Genomic DNA, 19,034 nt, shown 5'->3' on the forward strand with positions numbered 1-19,034 from the left:
GGTTGAGCGCAAAGGACTCCTCCATAACCAGGACCTCTGGTTGCTTCCAAGTCCTACGAAAGATCTCCACAAAAGTAGGGCAAGACCAAAAGAGGTGGAAAGAAGATTCTTCAGCAGCATGACAAAGCACACAGCAGCTCGACAACTGGAAGCCCCACCTCTTTAAGGTAGAGTGAATTTGGACCTTATTGTGCAAGATTAACCAAGCCAGGAGCCGAGATCGGGGAGAAGGGCTCTTCGCTCATAGAGGATAGCACATACCTAAATAGGGACCTTGCGTTGAGGATGATGAGTGGTTCGGATGGGATGCAATGGCCAATGAACAATAGAAGTCCTTTAGAAGGATGGAAGGATTACGAGTTTGAGAGGATTGATGATGAGGGTTAATTGGTGTTGTGGTGGTTAAAGGGGAGTGCAGTGAGCTGGTGCTAAGTGGAATGAGAGTGGGGTTTTGCATACTTTATGAGGTAAGGAGGATTCTAGGATATCTGCAGCGGGGATAGGGATTACAGTATTGGTGTCCTGAGAGACTTTACAATTTTTTAGATTCCAAATCATAAACTTTGTATCATTTTTTACCAAAAGGATATCCTAAAAAAATTGTATCGATGGCGGAAATCAAACTTCGTTTGGTGGAGGTGGAGGTTTGCTGCATATGTTGGTAATTCAGTCTTTAGTTCAGCAAATTCAAAGTTTATTATGAATGATATTTTGCTTGTTCCTTCTATAACTCATGATATGCTCTTAGTACATCAATTTACTAAAAATAATAATGCATTCTTTGAGTTCTATGATGATCATTTCTTTGTTAAGGAATACAAAAAGGGGAAGGTTATCATGGAGGCCACAAATGGGAATGGTTTATACTTGATGGACATTAATAAAGTGGATCATCATAACTCTAAATTGGTTGCTAAAGCGTGCATAGGAGAGAGAGAGAGAGAGAGCTTTGATTGATCTTTGGCATAGATGGATTGGCAACCCATCTCTTGACATGGTTCAACACATCTTAAATAAATTCATTCTTCTTGTTTTTCAGCAAAAGAATAACAAAAATGTGTGAGCATGTCAACAGGGAAAGAGCCATGCTTTATCCTTTTGATGGACCTCTTGATATTGTGTTTTCTGATGTTTAGGGATCATCCCCGATCCCTATTACTCATGGACACTAATTATTGTGTTAACTTTGTAGATGTTTTCTCTAGATACATATTGTTATTTGTCATAAAGTATAAATATAAAGTTTTTCCAATTTTTCAAAGTTTTCAGAAACTACTAGAGAATAAATTTGGAAGGCATATAAAGTCACTTAAGAGTGATTGGGTGGTGAATATAGACCCCTTTGGATATATCTTAAATCGTGGTATTGAACACGTGTTACTTATTAGCACACACATGAGTAAAATGGGTGTATTGAGCACAAACATCAACACATTGTGAGTTATGACTCACATTGCTTGCTCAGTCAAGTTTGCCATTTAAGTAGTAGGATTATGTCTTACTCACAGCGGTTTGTTTAATTAATCGGCTTCCATATGAAACCACCAACAAGAAATCCCTCTTTCAAATTTTATTCAAAGAAGTATCTGATTACAAATGGCTCAAGACCCTTGGGTATAAAGGGTTGTCTATATCTCAATGTCCAAAACAAGAATGTGGTTATTAGTCAAAATGTAGTTTTTGGAAAACATGACTTTCCTCTCAAAACCATTCCTCAAAATTCAAAATGCACCTCTCCTCCTACTACCTCGAGTGTTATTCCCACACCTGTTACTCATCCCAGCAACATACCCTAGTTCAACCATTTGAACCTGCACCTCTCAACCCATCTGGTTCCTCTCCCCATGACCATTCTCACCACTTCCATGCCCCCTTTCTCTCCCTTTATATCTTCCTCCCACCCAAACTCTATATCTAATCCTCACCTTATATCCCTAACTGAATCCACACGTATTCCTGACTCACAACCACCAACACCTTCTCATATTCACCCTATGATAATGAGATCTCAAACACAAACTTTTTTTATCCACCAAGTATCTTATCTCCATTGCCCTTCTCTCTGAATTTTTTCAAAAGATTGAGCATACCTGTTTTAGTCATGCTCACAAACAAATTAACCCATTGGTGGAATGGTGCTTGGACCCTAGTACCACCTTTACCATCTCATAATATCGTTGGTTCTAAATGAATTTTTATAATTAAGCATAAAACTGAAGAAAGTTTAGAATGGTATATATAAGGCTCATTTAGTAGCCAAGGGCTATGCCCAGGAATAAGATATCATCTATTTTAAAACATTTAGTACAACAACAAACAACAACAACTACGCCTTCATCCCAAAACAATTGGGGTCAGCGATATGAACCAAAAAAGAAATTCATTTTGGGTCTTCCACATGAATCCTTTTCCTCCAATCATTTCTATCCAACGCCATGTCCTCAGTGAGGTTCAAAGCATTCATATCCTTTCCTATCATCTCCATCCAAGTCTTCCTAGGCCTACCCCGACCTCTTTTAACTAATATATTTTCCCATTTCTCCAACCTTCTAACTGGAGCATCATTAGGCCTTCGCCGAATATGTCCAAACCACCGTAAACGATTCTCTCGCATCTTATTTTCAATGGGTGCAACACCTACCTTCTTACGTATCTCTTCGTTCCGAATCTTATCTTTTATTGTATTTCCACACATCCATCTAAGCATCCGCATCTCAGCTACACTCATTTTTTGAATATGATGTCTCTTGGCAGCCCAACATTCCGTACCATATAGTAAAGCGGGTCTAATAGTCGTCCTATAAAACTTTCCCTTCAACCGCAATGGCATTCTACGATCGCACATCACTCCAGTAGCACTTTTCCATTTCATCCACCCAACCTTTATCCTATGATTTACATCTCCATCAATTTCTCCATACTTTTGAATGATGGATCCCAAATATTTGAAATAATCATTCACCGGTATATCTTGCTCACCAAGCTTCACTACACTCCCATCACTACTTCGTTGCTTACTAAACCGACATTCCATATATTCAGTCTTACTCTTACTCAACTTAAAACCTCTAGCTTCCAATGTCTGTCTCCATAATTCTAACTTAGCATTAACCCCAGCTCTAGACTCATCAATCAAAACAATATCATCAGCAAACAACATACACCACGGTACATTTTCTTGAATTGATCTCGTAAGCTCATCCATCACTATCGCAAATAGGAAAGGGCTTAAAGCAGATCCTTGATGTAACCCAACCGTTATCGGAAAATTGGTTGTCACCCCTCCACAAGTGCGGACATTGGTTACTACTCCTTCATACATATCTTTAATTATACTAATGTACTTGAGAGAAACACCTTTCTTCATCATTGTCCACCAGAGAACGTCCCTAGGTACTCTATCGTATGCCTTCTCTAAATCAATAAAAACCATATGCAAATCTTTGTTCCTCTCTCTATATCTTTCAATAAGTTGTCTAAGAAGATGTATAGCTTCCATAGTTGATCTTCCAGGCATAAAACCAAATTGATTCTCCGATATCATGACAACCTTCCTCAACCTAGACTCAATCACCCTCTCCCAAAGTTTCATAGTATGACTCATGAGTTTTATACCACGATAGTTTGTGCAATCTTGTATATCACCCTTATTCTTATATAAAGGCACCAAAGTACTCTTCCTCCACTCATTAGGCATCTTATTTGTTCGCCAAATCAAGTTAAAAAGATTTGTCAACCATTCTAAACCTTTCTCTCCCAAGCATTTCCAAGCCTCGATAGGTATACCATCTGGGCCAACTGCCCTTCTTGATTTCATTTTCTTTAAAGCCTCTGCAATTTCTTTCTTTTGAATCTTGCGCATGAAGTCACGATTTATCTCATGAAAAGGAATGGAGAAGTCTCCAAGATCTTGAGCATGACTATCATTAAATAGCTTATCAAAATAATCTTTCCATCTCTCCTTAATCTCCTCATCTTTGACTAAAACCCTTTGCGTTTCATCTTTGATACATCTAACCATACCCAAATCCTTCGATTTCCTATCTCTCATCTTTGCAAGCCTATAAATATCCTTCTCGCCTTCTTTGGTATCCAACTTGTCATAAACCTCCTTATATACCTTAGCCCTCGCGTTTCAAACAACTTTTTTAGCTTCCTTCTTTGCTATCATATACTTCTCCAAATTCTCATTATCACGACTCTTACTTAGATTTCTATAACACTCTCTTTTAACCTTAATAGCTAATTTGACATCCTCGTTCCACCATGATGTATCCTTACCTAGTGGTGCACCGCCTTTAGACTCACCCAATACCTCCTTAGCTACTTTTCTCATACCACCCGCTATCTTATTCCACATTGATTCTGAATCCTCCTCGAGACACCAATCAACTTCCTTAACTACCTGCGCTACAAACATTCCTTGTTTAGCTCCTTTCAGTGCCCACCACTTAATTCTAGGATCTATCCTATGTCTATCCCTTTTGCGGCATTGTCTAATTCTAAGATCTAAAATTAAGACTCTATGTTGTGTAGCTACACTTTCTCCTGGTATAACCTTACAATCGATGCAACAACCCCTATCTCTCTTTCTAAGTAGGAAAAAATCTATCTGACTCGTATTAACCCCACTTTTAAATGTTACTAGGTGAGACTCCCTCTTCCTAAACCAAGTGTTTGCTAAGATCATATCATAGGACAAACAAAAATCTAAAATCCTTTCTCCACTTTCATTTCTTTCTCCTATACCATAGCCTCCATGGATATTCTCAAATCCATCCCTACTAATGCCTACATGTCCATTAAGGTCACCGCCGATGAAAAGCTTTTCTCCATAAGATGTCTCTTGTACTACTCCATCTAAATCTTCCCAAAATTGATGCTTAATGGAATCATCTAAACCTACTTGAGGTGCATAAACACTAATAATATTAATAATATCCGTACCTAATACTAATTTAATAAGTAAAATTCTATCACCCTTCCTACGGACCTCAACTACATTATCTATAAACTGACGACTCATAGCAATCCCTACTCCATTCCTATTCCTATTTATTCCTGTATACCAAATCTTATATCCCCAAGGTTCTATCACTTTAGCTTTCTCACCTACCCATTTGGTCTCTTGAAGACATAAAATATCAATCTTTCTCCTACACATAACATCTACTAACTCTACCAACTTACCAGTTAAAGACCCTATGTTCCAAGTGGCTAACCTAATTTTATGGTCTTGGACTAACTTCTTTACCCCCACCCGTCCAACAAAGTGAGGGAACCCTTGCCTATTTGACACCACACCCGGGCGCCGGTGTGACGCGTCGCTTCTGGGCGACGACCTAGCAACCCTTGCACATTTATCACTGCCTCCGGGCCTAGAGAGTACAGCGCGTCGCTCAGTAGGGAACGCCCCAACGAAATTCTCATATTGGTTCATTTTCATAGGATATGACAAAGTTTTTATGCTGGCTGTCACAGGCCTACCGCAACCCTCCTCCTTTATCCGGGCTTGGGACCGGCAGTGTATAACTACACAGGCGGAGTTATTTTAAAACATTTAGTCCTATTGTCAAAACCCCAACCATTTGCACAATTCTTTCAGTTGGTAGATTCATCAATTAAACATTCAGAATATCTTTTTGTTTGATGCTTTGTTTAAAAAAGTCTACTTGGCACAACCGCAAAGCTTTGTTAATACCTGATTTTTCTCTTATATTTATAAGCTTCATAAGGCTATTTATGGCTTCAAATATGCTCTTGAGGGCGTGGTTTTAGAGGCATGGTATGTTTCCTTTGAATATTGGTTTTACAGCTTCTCGGGTTGATACCTCTCTATTCATGTACTTTTTTTTTATGCTATTATCATATGTTTTTATTTATATTGATGATATTGTGATTACCAGTCATTCAGAATCTCAGATTGATCATGTGATTCAACGTTTGGGGGATGAATTCTTGACCAGACTTAGGAAAGTTACACTATTTTCTTGGTGTTTAAGCCACCTTCCCTGATGACGAGTTATATCTTACTGCACAAAAGTACATGATCGATCTACTTCGTGGAACCAATATGGCAGAGGCTAAACGATTGTTTATACCAATCGGCACTTTTGCCAAGTTGTCCTCATATGATGGTGACCTTGGAAAATGTGGTAGGACATGATGTAAAAAATATCGTATAAATTTTATAAAATTCAAATACTACAATGAATATTATCAAACAAGTACGATATATTCACATATTGTTATAATTAAGTATAAAAATTTATTATTTTATTTTATGAGAAACAATCACATCTCTTTATTTGTTTTTTATTTAAAATAATCATATTAATTAGATTAACTATACACTTTTATACATAATTTATGATGTCACTTTGAATATATAAATGAAATCTACATGATCAAACCAAGGTTATAAATTGGTATCTATGATCATAAATAATCAATTGAAACTTGTAAAATCATGATAAGGTCTTGCATAAGTCATAGTTTAGAAAAATAATTCATAATCATGGCCATATTTAAATATATATGGATTTCATCAAAAGTTATTCAAAAGCATGTAAACTATCTAACAATTGTGATCACAATCATTCAGAATCTTAGATTGATCATGTGATTCAACATCTAGGGGATGAATTCTCAAGCAAAGACTTAGGAAAGTAACACTTTTTACTAGGTCTTGCCACCTTCTTTGATGATCAGTTATATCTCACTCAACAAAAGTACTCACTTCTGCCAAGTTGTCCTTACATGATGGTGACCCTCTCCCAAAACCTATAGAATATAGACTAGTTGGTGGTGCTATGAAATACCTTACTCTTACATGCCCTGACTTAGCCTTTGCTGTAAATCGAGTATATCAGTTGAGGCATCAGTCAACTACAACTCATTGAATAGTAGTCAAAAGGATTCGGTGCTAAATAAAGCATACGATCTTCACCTTGGTCTTCTTCTTCGGTCCGCTAACAACCTTGAAATTGCAGCCTTCTTCCATGTAGATTGGGTGTGTATTGTTGATGACAGAAAATCTACTAAGTGTTTTGTTGTCTTTTTAGGCAACTCTTTAATTTCTTGGTCTGCTTGCAAGGATCACACAGTCACTTGGTTTATCATTATAGGGACATCGCTAGTTCTCCTATGGAAGTTCTATACCTTACATTCTTAAGGAACTGTGAATTTCTTCAAAGATGGTTCCCACACTTTGGTGCAATAACATTGGAGCCACACATCTCTATGCTAATCCTATACTTCACAATCACCACCACCACAACAACAACTACGCCTTCATCCCAAAACAATTGGGGTCGGTGATATGAACCAAAAAAGAAAATCATTCGGGGTCTTCCACATGAATCCTTCTCCAATACTTCACAATCACCAAGTAAATTAAAATACAAGCGCACTTTGTTCATGATCATATTGCCAAAAAGAACTTGCAAGTGCAGTATATTTCAACACATGATTAGATTGCCAACCTTATGACAAAGCCCTTGTACACCATGAGTTTTAATCTTCTTCGAGACAAGCTCAACACCCTCCCAAGGCCACTGAGCTTGAGGGGGTTGTTAAGGACTATTTGGATCATGTGCAAAGGAGAGATCAGATCCAACTCATAATTGATCCGGATACAAAGATGAGGTTGCTGGAATAAGCTCAACAAGGACAAATGAAGGGAAAGTCAACCTGGCAAAATCCAAAACAAAGGAAGTTGACTGAATACCAGGCAAATGAATATACTTCACAAGGATGAAAGATCACAAATGTCTTTCAATACATGTTCGGGAAGGTAAACAAGAAACTTCAAGAAAAGGGGAGCTTATGAGGATTTTAAAGATGTGCATTCTTGAAATTTTCTTGCATTTCTTGAGATATTTTTGAAGATTTTGATCATGACTTTGAAGGGTTTTTTCAAGATTCTTGATAATTTTGATGATTTTTCTTGGTTTTTTTGCTATGATTTTGTAATGATTTGGGGTTTCTATATTTTTGAATGATTTTTACCCCTTTTTTGTTCCTCGCCTTCTCAAGATATGCCCACATTGAGACAAAAGCAAGGAAAAAAGTGGGGGTGGAGTTTGGGGGTTTTGGGCAAATCTGTGATAGGTAGAGGCCATTGCTTTTGAGGTTTCGCAAATGGAGATTCTGCGACTATTTCTGTTTATTAAAGGATCCAACTTAAGCAAGTGACCCAATTAGTTCTACAAGTAAATAATCAGCCATCTCATGAGAAATCCCAAGAGCTTCATCTGATTGCTTTTGGGTCTCGGTGTTCATGGGTATTGCCTCAAACTTTACAAAGCACTCACATCATCACAAAGGTTTTTGCTAAAATGCAAAAATCAAGCCCTCTACAAAAGCCTCTTCTCTAGTCTTCTTTCCGAGCTTCTCCCAAGCACAATGCTGAAAGAGCAGAGCCTTTTTAGTGAGTTGAGCTGATTGTTCAAGAGATTCAAAACAATTTATTTAATTTGTGTGTTGGTTCTATTGATTAACATATCATATTTTTTGCAGAATCAGACCGTTACGAAGCTTTTCTTGTAATTCAAATAGATGAAATAAAGGGTGGAACCTTGTCTATTACAAAGCCAATTGCTAGCATGAGCTTACATACTGTTACTTGAGGTACCCTTTAGTCCATACAGGTATGGAGTAAACCAAAATCTCTAAGCCAAAAGATAAGCCTACACTCAGTAAAGCATAAAAAATGGCTCTCCATTGAAAATCAGCAACATGATCACGCTGATGATCCTCCAGATCACCACCTACAAATAAAATGTACAACTCTTGAACAAAAGTAGATACGGTGCTCAAGCATCCTAAGAAACCAAGCTGTATTGCCTTAATTAGCATATGCAAATGCTGAGTCTTCACCTGCACACAAATTGAAATGCAAAATAAGGCATTTATTTTGTGTAAAACTTTACCCAAAAACCACAGCAAGAGTACATAGGCTTACCACCAAATCCAATGTGGACAATGCAGCCATAATTCCCACTGCACCTACATTAGCAACCAGAGTGCCATAAGGCAGCCATTTTATGTGCTGCTTTGTTCTAAAGCGCTTGTCATTGAACTTTTTAGCCAGAATCCATCGTGCCCAAACACCTGGTGGGCCTACCAAGCATGCTATCAATACCTTGGTCATTTCATTCGACTCAGACTTTAAGCAAAGCAGGACAATGCATACTCCCAAAAGTGCAGCGAACACCGTTACAACAATCCAACAAGATATAATATGGTGTCTTTTCTGCTTGACCCGAAATTTAATGCCACCTCCTGTTAACCTTATGAAAACCCATTTTAGGGGCTCTGCTGTAGACATCCCAAATATGAGGGCACCAACTGTAGCCATCATGCCTATTAAACACCCGTAGAAAGTAAAAATGAACATCTGGTGAACTATAAAGCAGAAAATTGTAGATCAACCAAAAGGAAAAAAGAGAAGGAAAAGATCTCTGTCACAGAACACTAAAAGATAGGTCTATCTACAATCATTACACCTACAGAGATATCAGACATATTAGTAACTAGCTTTACAATCGCAACTTTGTCTGTCTTTTACCTACTTGAAATGTCACTGAATATGTACATGACATTTCTCAACTTAGATTTAATTATATGACATTTATTACTTATAATGGATTAAATTTTTTGGCTAATTTGCACTTTTTAAGATAACATTCATGCCTTATCGCTTTAAACTGTGATTTTGAAATTATACATATATCATAGTCACCATCGTTCAAGGTAATTTCTCGGCGAGGGTTTTTCTTGGAGATATTTTCAAAAAGTGATTTTTCTCATGAAAATCTTGGAAGCTATGAATAATAAAAAAGATAAAAAATAATAGGTTTTATAGTATTTTTCTTGCAAAAATATAAAGAAACAATTAACAAGATACTTAAATTATATAAAAAAAAGATGTTTTTTTTTAAATCTCAAGAATATCTCAGGAAAATGTCGTGATAATATCACGATATTTTGAGAATCTCGAGAAAATATCAGTTGAATTTGGAAAACCGATAATATCACGATATTTTTAAAATATTGGCAATATCAGTGACTATGATACCACGATATATATATATATATATATTAGTAATGATAGGGTGCTCTGAGATCACCTACTCCCACCTCGTAAAAGCTTTGATTTTTTAAAAATTCTTGACTTTTATGTTGATCAGACCTAATAGATATGATCTACATGCATTTTTAACTAGAAAAGAAGTTTGGGGTTAAGTGATTGTGATGTTTGTATAGGTTTTTTAAGACCTTAAAAAATCATGATTTAAAAATTCTTAATTTATGTCAAAAAAACATTATCCAAAACATGATTCCTATCAAATAAACTATATTGAACACATCTATGAAGCCTGATTGAGAAGACCCAACTTACATCTATGAATTCTACTAAGTGGATGCAGGTACTCAAGGAGCACCCTAGCATTAGTCTCTCTCTCTCTCTCTCTCTCTCTATATATATATATATATATATATATATATATATATATATATATATATATATATATATAAAGTAATGATAGGGGTGCTCCAGGAGCATCCCTTTTCACTTATTAGAAACCATTGACTTTCATAATTTTGTAGTTTTTCTTTGTTGATCAGGTCCTACAGATATGATCTACATGCATTTTTAATGGAAAACAAAGTTCTGCATCATGTTGATTGTAATGCACAAGTATGTTTTTTAAAATCTTCAAAAATCAACAGCCTTGTGTGCCAAAATTTCATAACTTAAAAGATCCTATTTTTTACCATAAAGCATGATCCAAGGTACGATTTGCTGAATTCATCTATGAGGTCTAATTGAGAAGTTGCAGCCTACGCTCATGGTTTCTAATAGGTGGGGGTAGGTACTCTTGGAGCACCATAGCATTATAATACATAACATATCTCTCTCTCTCTCTCTCTCCTCTCATCTGAACGACGTTCACTCAGCGGTGGTTTCTTCTAATCCTGCGGATCCTGGTTGAGTAGGCTTTGTTGTTTTGTTGCTAGCTGTCTGTAGTTTCTTTTCTTTAGCTTTGTTTTTTCTATATTTTAGCTTTGTTTCTTCTGTGTCTGGTTCATGGGTTCAACATTTTGTTGATCTTCATGAGTATTAATGTTGATATTCTTTCGTCTCTCTCTCTCTCCTTTGAGACTTATACAGATGTATGACAGTACTACGTACACTTTCACTAATGCTTCTATCAATAATGTAATATGAAAAGTTCAGTGTTGTTACAATAACTTTTTCAATTCATAGATCATAATTAGAGGTATTTTATTTTGTGATAATACTTTTTTCAGTTGAACACTAAAGGTAAATTATGCTGTTGCAATACCTTTTCAGACTATAACTAAAGATAATTGAAGTCTCAACTCAGTGGACTCATTAGCTTTTTGCAACTCAAAAACAAAAAAACTTACTTAAGATGATGGCAGCAAAGCAGTAAACCCATTGTCCTTGAGTGGCTAGGTTGAGCATTTTCTGAATCCAACCACTGAACGTTGTGAGGCTTCCCAAGAAACCAGTAGTCAGCCCCATGGCTAACAATTCTGAAAATTCAGTTACGTGTGTTTTGAATGCAAACCCAAACCATCCCATTAGAAAGGATCCAACAATATTAGCTGGAAGGTCCACATAAAGTGGAGACTGATCATTCGTTAATTGTGCAACATCAGGCCCAAAGAGCACTTGCAAGGCATACCTTAGCAATACCTGGAAATAAACCAAAAGAAGCTTGCATAAGTTAAGATTACATAAAAAAATCCAATATACCAGTCACAGATGATCTTTCCAGCTAGCAGATACTTGTGCTCATCATGTTGTTTTTGAATTTCTTTGGAAATGCCACTTTCAGGAAAAACAAATATGTTCAGATCATGATGAACTGAACTTTCCATATTTAAATGGAGGTGCTTACCCCAAAGATTCCAAAAACAGCCAGGTGAACAAGCATAGATATATGCTTAGGTACTTTTGGAAGTGATTCCTGCCTAGCCTGTAATACAAAATATTGCAAAAGAGATTATTAAGGTAATATTCTACTAATAAACATGGAAACCTAAATTCAAGAATGTAATCACGAAATTTGTGTTAAACATAATATGGTACGTGCATGGACCAACACACAGAAACTACAAATATTTGTCTGAAGTTGGAAAAAAGCAAATATTTTCCCTTCCAACTTTATAAAAACACAAACTCCTACGAAAACAAATAACTAATTATAGTTACAACATTAGTATAACTGCACAAAACCATCAACCTGCATGAAAGAAAGAAATATTATGAGTAATGTATTATCCAGAGTTGTCAGTTGAGGAAGCGAGAGCGGGAAGCGATATGGGAAACGGAAGCAGGAAGCGAGGCACTTTCAAAATTTTAGGAAGCAAGAAGTGTGGGACGACTTAGAAGCAAATCAGGAATCGTCTCGGAAGCGACCTAGGAAGCGAACCGGAAGCGACCTAGAAAACGAGGGGGAAGCGAAAAAGCTAAAATAAAATAAATACAAAAAAAAATGAAAAAAGGGGGAAGCACGTTTCCCCCAAAAAAATTTGCGCTTCCCAGCGCATTTCGGAAGCTCAACGTTTCACACTTCCGGGAAGCATGCTTCCCCAATGCCTTTGGTGTTTCCGGTAACTTTGGTATTTTCCATCTTCCCTTGCGCAGAAGAGATTACTGTAAATAGCATATAAGATACAAAAATGATGTACATTAAGGACTGCTGTGATATCAATCTGATGAGTGGTGACATGGTGTCAATGGCACAGCAGTCTGAGTCCTCTAATTACCTTCCAGCTATGCTTCAGAAAAAACCTTATAGGGCTAGCTTTTGAACAAACTATGGCATAATGGCACTAAGAATATCCAAGATATCAGCAACTCAACCCTTTCACCAATGTATTCAGTTTGAATTTGCAATCTTCAAAATTTTCTCAAACCAAAATGATGATCTATTCTTCATATGCTCCCATATGCTGCTACAATCTAGGCTTCACAACATAACCAAGGCATTTTGCTCTTCACAGTAAAGAACTTTTCTGCTCAACTAATGGCCAGGAGCTGCCATGATACTTCTTATCTAAGTAAATTCAAACATACTGGATATCATAAGATAATATTAGTTTTTTAACTAGACCTCACAATAGTTCTTTGCTCCCCGCTGAATGCTCAGATAAAATAAATGAGTGCATTGTGGTAGACCATCTAGTACATTGCTTCATTGTTTGTTTCTCAGGCACGATGCTCATTTGCCTTCGGTTGACTTACTGGTTTATCTTCTTTTTCATGTTCTTCTCAACCTGTTTTGGTCTAGTTATGAAGGAGGCAACTTAACATGGTCTACTATGCTCAAGGATTTTGTTAATCATAGATGATAACTTACTATGAAGTCAATAATAAAAAGACGAAACTGTAGAAAATCACCTAAAAGCAAACGGTACCAAAACCTTATAGCTTGCACTTCCAACTTATATCAGAAACTTGATTTGTAGATATTCCGATTTATCATCTGGATTTAGTTGTTAGAGCATGGTATTTTAATTATAATAAATAAAATGAAATGAAGTAATTTTTATCAAAACAGTTTCAATATTATGTGTCCACAAGATTTCTGAAAAGATGGCTAATTTTGTTATTGCTTTAGTTTAGTCATACAACGGTCTTGTATCTGTTATTTCTGCATGGTAGTATGTTTCTTCCAAATAAACACAACAGCACATAAATGATCTACATGAATCTGGAACTCTAGATTAGTCAAAGTAAAAAAGACAACAAAAAACTTGTTTTATAAGTTCTTTTCGTTGTTCTGTGCAATAAATATAAAAATGGCAACAATAACAACATTAATCGTAGGAGTTCAGTGCCTAACTGCCTCATGGTTCCTTTAACAGAGGTTCCAAGGTGAACTAAGTGGTAGTCGTTCAAATTGGCATGCCTAACAGGGCTATATTGGGCCTGGTTTTCAAACTCTAAAATAATGTCATGCTATTATATCTTTTTGTTCTTGAAGAGGTCCGTTACACAGATCCATTGGTAGCTTACTCATATGAACAAAGGTTTCAAGCATGGGTAGCCATGTCAAACTCTTCAAGTTCAAATAAGTCAGCCACATACTGTTGAGAGCTAAATATATTAAGAATTTTTATCCACTTTAATTCTAGAAAAGTTTCTCAGCTCATCAAGGTCTTTCATTTGTTGCTCAAGGATAGTGAGATGGATGTTGTTAGTACACTGACATATATAGCTATTTCCAGAGAAGAGAAAGAAGCCTTCAATTATTTCTCTTCTAAACCCATGCTCTTTTCAATAATTATTTCAAGTCTAAAAATGGCTTCGTGAAGCTTGTTTTTATCCATGTATTTGAAGCTTTGAACCATTCAGCCAGCAAAATCTATTTTTCTGCTGAAGTAAAAGACTTCCCTTACAGCACTATGCAAAAATCGTTCCTCATGTGAACAGGGTTTAATGCATCATCAAAATCAAGACCATCATTCTTAGTAGATCCCTCTGAAGCATACACTAGATAATCATTAAGCCTCAATTCCATCTATACACATCAAATCATTTAGCATCACATGCCCACTTACGCCCAACAAGGTTCTTCATTTTCAATTCTTATAGTCATCTAAGTTTTATTATACTTCATTTCTTTGTCCATGGTGTCCAACATTTGATCACCCTTCATTGTTACAGATCAATGCTGAGACATTGGATCATGAAACCCAGTTGATGCAGCTTATAGTTGGTAAGTTGTACTCTTCTTCTCAAAAGAGTACTGTTTCAGATGACAGATACATCAGGAAAGGAGTGCTAAAAATATTGCAGCACATGAGCCATTTTCAATTAGTAGTTCCAATAAATAAAGCCACAGGCAATTTTGGAGAGGAATCATTGAAGCTTCGATTCTCAGTTGCAAGCTCTCGGATCTCAGTGATCAGCTCAGTGACAATCGATGGTGGAGTTCTCTTGACAAATCTATTAGGATGTTAATAGGCTCATAATTACAATCTCGCATTCTTGATCTTGAAGGAGCCATCCAAGTCTATAGCACAAGGACAGAGATCAGCTTGCACAGTTATTGTATGAGTGCCAAACATCTGAAATTCAAATGAAGTCCACAAATATCCCAAAATTGTATGTTATTAATAGACGATCTGCTGTCAACGACAATGCACAGGCAGGTCACCTTTAAAGGGATTCATAGAATACCAGTTCTTGAGCTAGAAATACTAGAGATGCAAGCTCAAAAAGATCAGGGAAATGACCCATTGTGAAATCACTAAACTACAAATTCCTATGCACTGCAAAAATCTGTACAATGTCTATAAGCAAGGGTCTGAGTTGTCAGGCCAATCAACTTTTGTTAAAGCCCTCCGACCAAACTATCCTCGTAATTTAAGTTTCTAGCACAATTGGCTATGCCTTGAAAACTGAAAAATAAATAACTTGCACTACTGTCTTTCTATAACCTATCTACGCTTAAAGTATCTATTTAGCATTTCAAGGACATGCAGTCTTGCTTATCATGAAAAAAAAAGACTTGCAGTCTCATTATTGAGAATCTGGAAGTAACTGAGCAACATTTATATTTGTTCCAAAAAGGCTCTAATTTCAGATAAATACATCAATTAATAAAAGTCAATATACATGTATAAAATAGATGAAATTATCTCTAACAAAAAGAAATCAAATTCAGTCACTACATATCAAGACCCATTACTGCGATATATAACTGTCTTTTGTTTTTCTGCTGTAAAAAAAGAAAAAGCAACTGACCTGAACCAGCAACATGGAATCTTTACTATAGCCATTACTATGAAAAATAGGAACGGCCATGATATCTGAATCCAATGGTGAAGAAGGTGAGTGCATGCTGGAATGATGAGCTTCTTGGAACCAAAAGCCATTGGTCAATATAAGAACATCATCAGGTACAACCATCCCAGTGTCCACGCATAGTTTGTCTCCATCCACGCTCAATGAAATGGATCCTAATCTTGGGTTTCCATAATGGAGCAATGCCCCATCAACAACAACACCGTGCTCACTAGGATTGAGACTGTCTCCATCAAACTGGTTGCTAATTCCCTGACATAGGCTGACAGAGCTTCTTCTCCTACTTTCTTCACGGAAAGAATCCCTGCACCCATTACTCAAAGAATGTGATGGCTGATTATTTCTGCCACCCAGATTCAAATCAGTTCCTGAAGATGACCCTTCTGCTAGTTCCATCTCGACTTCATCATCTCCATCAAAGTGGTTGCTGATGCCACGAGACATGCTCACAGAGTTTCTTCTCCCACTTCCACCACATACAGAACTCCTGCAACCGCTGCTCAAAGAGCGCAGTGATCGACCATTTCTGCCGCCTAGCTCTATATCAGCAACTGAAGACCTTTCTGCAAGTTCCACCTTGGAATCATCATGAGAGTTTGTTCTTCCCATATGATTTCCTTTTTTTTTTTGGCTAAGCCAAAGGAAAACCTGGATAGCAAACTTGCTATGTCTTTCAACCAAGAAAAGTCTGAGAGAAACTTCAGAAACACACGACCTCACGAGTCTTGTTACATAAGCAGAGATAACTGCAAAACAGGGGAGGCCAAATTTTTTTCAAATCATCAAATTGTTATCAAGAGCATGAATTAGCACCAGAAATTAAACACATGATCCCAGTGATCTAAACATCAATTAATCTAGTTATTGAACATGTAAAACAAATAAATGGGGCAGATGAATACTAATATGTATGCACAAATGTTAAAAACAGGGTTTATGATCATCTTCATCAGATCTTTTCCCACCTATATGGGACTGGTTTTAGGATTCCAATTTCTCCATTTACCTAAATAACAGACTCCATAGCAACAACAATGGGTAGCTTAAAACATCAGGATCAAAAGCTAAATTATGCTTCAAGGAATTGATGCTCACAATAAGCAAATGGAGAATAAACATAACACTTCAGAAAATTCAGAATGAAAAAAGAAAAAAATCATAATAATAAGGAACATCAGATAGCATTGAACCGAATCGATCAATAAATAATATACCTTAATTTATTGGGTCTTCGGCGCGTTGACATGATGTACCTTTGACTTGTGCAGATGCAAACGTAACAACCCACGGGCCTTAGAAACGAATACAACTCAAATGTCGCCGGAAAACAGATCGATCGGTTGTGTCGTCGCCGGAGAAAAGCAAAGCTTTTTATTTCTCCGGCGGAATGATTTCCTTCTCCACCGTTGTTTTCAGTCACGTAAGCAGTGGCACCACGTGGAGAGGGAAAAGAAAAGAAAAAGGCGGGTTGCATGGGCTTCCTATTCCTTCTTTAAATAGCTGTAGGGATGTCAATGGGTCGGGTTTGACCCGTATCGAACACTATAAGGTTAGGGTTTGGTGATAAATAAGAAGGTTCGATTACAATCCGGGTCAAAATCAAAAGGCGCAGTTAATATATATATGGTTTATGAATTTTCATTCTAGACCCGGCTTGACCCGTGTTTTGATTAAGATTAAAAAAATTTCAATGTAAAAATAATAAAAAATATTATTTTATCGAGTATGGTTCGGGTCTGGTTTATTTAATTCTTATATGCTTCCGGTATGGGTTTTTTTTTTATGGTAAGTCGAGTTGAACTCAAGTTTGAACCCGTTTCCGGTATCTCAAATCAGGTCTGAGTCTGATTTTACTTGAATCCGAATCAAACCCGACCCATTGACGACACCCCTAAATAGCAAAGAGTGGAGCCCACCAAAACGTAGTAAACGTAAAGGAAGGTTCACGTTTTTAGACTCACACTCTCAAGGTCCCAAATCTGACACGCCTTTGAAAGCGTACAGACGACTCTCTCTCTCTCTAGGTTGGTGGTGATAAAAGTTAAAAACAGCAAAAATATTTTTTTATAAAAACTCGTGATAATTTAAATTTTTTCATAAATCTTGAGTTTTTTTCGGCAAAATCTTGGCAACAAAAAAATAAATTTAAAATTATAAAAATAATTTTTTATAAAAAAAAATTTATTAATAAAAATACATGTCTTTTCCAAGATAAATAGCCCTTAAAAATGTATGATATTTATGTTTTTTTATAAGTATCACAAAATTGTCATTTTGAACTTTTAGGCAATTTCTCGCAATATTATAGCGAGGTTTTCATAAATCTCGCGATATTTGTCACTATGGTTCGAGGAGCATCCCATCTCTCTCTCTCTCTCCCTTGAGGTTAGTGGTGAATCTCTCTTCGTCTGGTTGAAGAATTTTTAAAGGGTTTGTTTGGCCTCCAAGTATGGAAATTATGAAAATTGTAGATGTTTTTTTAAATATATAATTGTCATTTAATATAAAATACTTCCATTGAATAGGGATAAAAAAAAAATCACACATTTTAGAAGCTAAGAAGCGTAAGTTACAAAGTTAAATGTTACATCATCTTTTTCAATGAAATTATAAATCTTTCAGACATTAAATTTTGTTACACTTTGGACCATTGACTTTTTAAGCTCTTAGAAAACAAAGAGACAAACACATGATCCAATGCTTATTTTCTTTTAGAAAACTAGCTAGATCACATCTAGCATTAAGTTTAAACCAAAAAATTAAAGTCAAACAAAGAGAGTAAACTAATGTTTCTCTCTCTCACTCTATATATATATATATATATGTATGTATATATATATATATTACATATATGTTACACAAACGGCTATATTATAAAAACAGGTGGATGGACCATCCTAGAGAGAGAGAGAGAGAGAATCACTGTCGCAACTCTCTAATTGGTATACATGGAGTATAGCACCTGCTAGCAATCAGAAAATCGATGGTTTTGCTCTCTCTCTCTCTCTCTCTCTCTATATATATATATATATTACACAAACGGCTATATTATAAAAACAGGTGGATGGACCATCCTAGAGAGAGAGAGAATCACTGTCGCAACTCTCTAATTGGTATACATGGAGTATAGCACCTGCTAGCAATCAGAAAATCGATGGTTTTGCTCTCTCTCTCTCTCTCT

The 19,034-nt window shown here is 36.4% G+C and overlaps 1 protein-coding gene across 1 annotated transcript; it reads right to left on the reverse strand.

Annotated features, from left to right (window-relative positions):
- Positions 1 to 8,530: 8,530 nt before the first annotated feature.
- Positions 8,531 to 17,318, reverse strand: LOC149823256 (uncharacterized). Its single transcript, XM_090020001.1, has 6 exons — positions 17,068 to 17,318; positions 15,794 to 16,599; positions 11,937 to 12,014; positions 11,440 to 11,731; positions 8,966 to 9,366; positions 8,531 to 8,880 (listed from the first exon to the last, which is right to left on the reverse strand). The coding sequence occupies exons 2-6, from the start codon at positions 16,460 to 16,462 to the stop codon at positions 8,623 to 8,625; spliced, it is 1,698 nt and encodes a 565-aa protein (XP_089876127.1). The 5' UTR covers positions 16,463 to 16,599; positions 17,068 to 17,318; the 3' UTR covers positions 8,531 to 8,622.
- Between the last annotated feature and the right edge of the window lie 1,716 nt (positions 17,319 to 19,034).

Source organism: Nuphar pumila, chromosome 10 (assembly GCF_984573655.1).
Source record: "Nuphar pumila chromosome 10, dmNupPumi1.hap1.1, whole genome shotgun sequence".
Taxonomy (NCBI): Eukaryota; Viridiplantae; Streptophyta; class Magnoliopsida; order Nymphaeales; family Nymphaeaceae; genus Nuphar; species Nuphar pumila.

Coding starts and splice junctions, on each gene's coding strand:
- LOC149823256 (XM_090020001.1), bottom strand. CDS start 16,462: ATGGGAAGAACAAACTCTCATGATGATTCCAAGGTGGAACTTGCAGAA. Junction 9,367..11,439: donor CTTTGCTGCCATCATCTTAA/GTAAGTTTTTTT, acceptor GGTGTTTAATAG/GCATGATGGCTACAGTTGGT. Junction 8,881..8,965: donor TGTCCACATTGGATTTGGTG/GTAAGCCTATGT, acceptor ATTTGTGTGCAG/GTGAAGACTCAGCATTTGCA.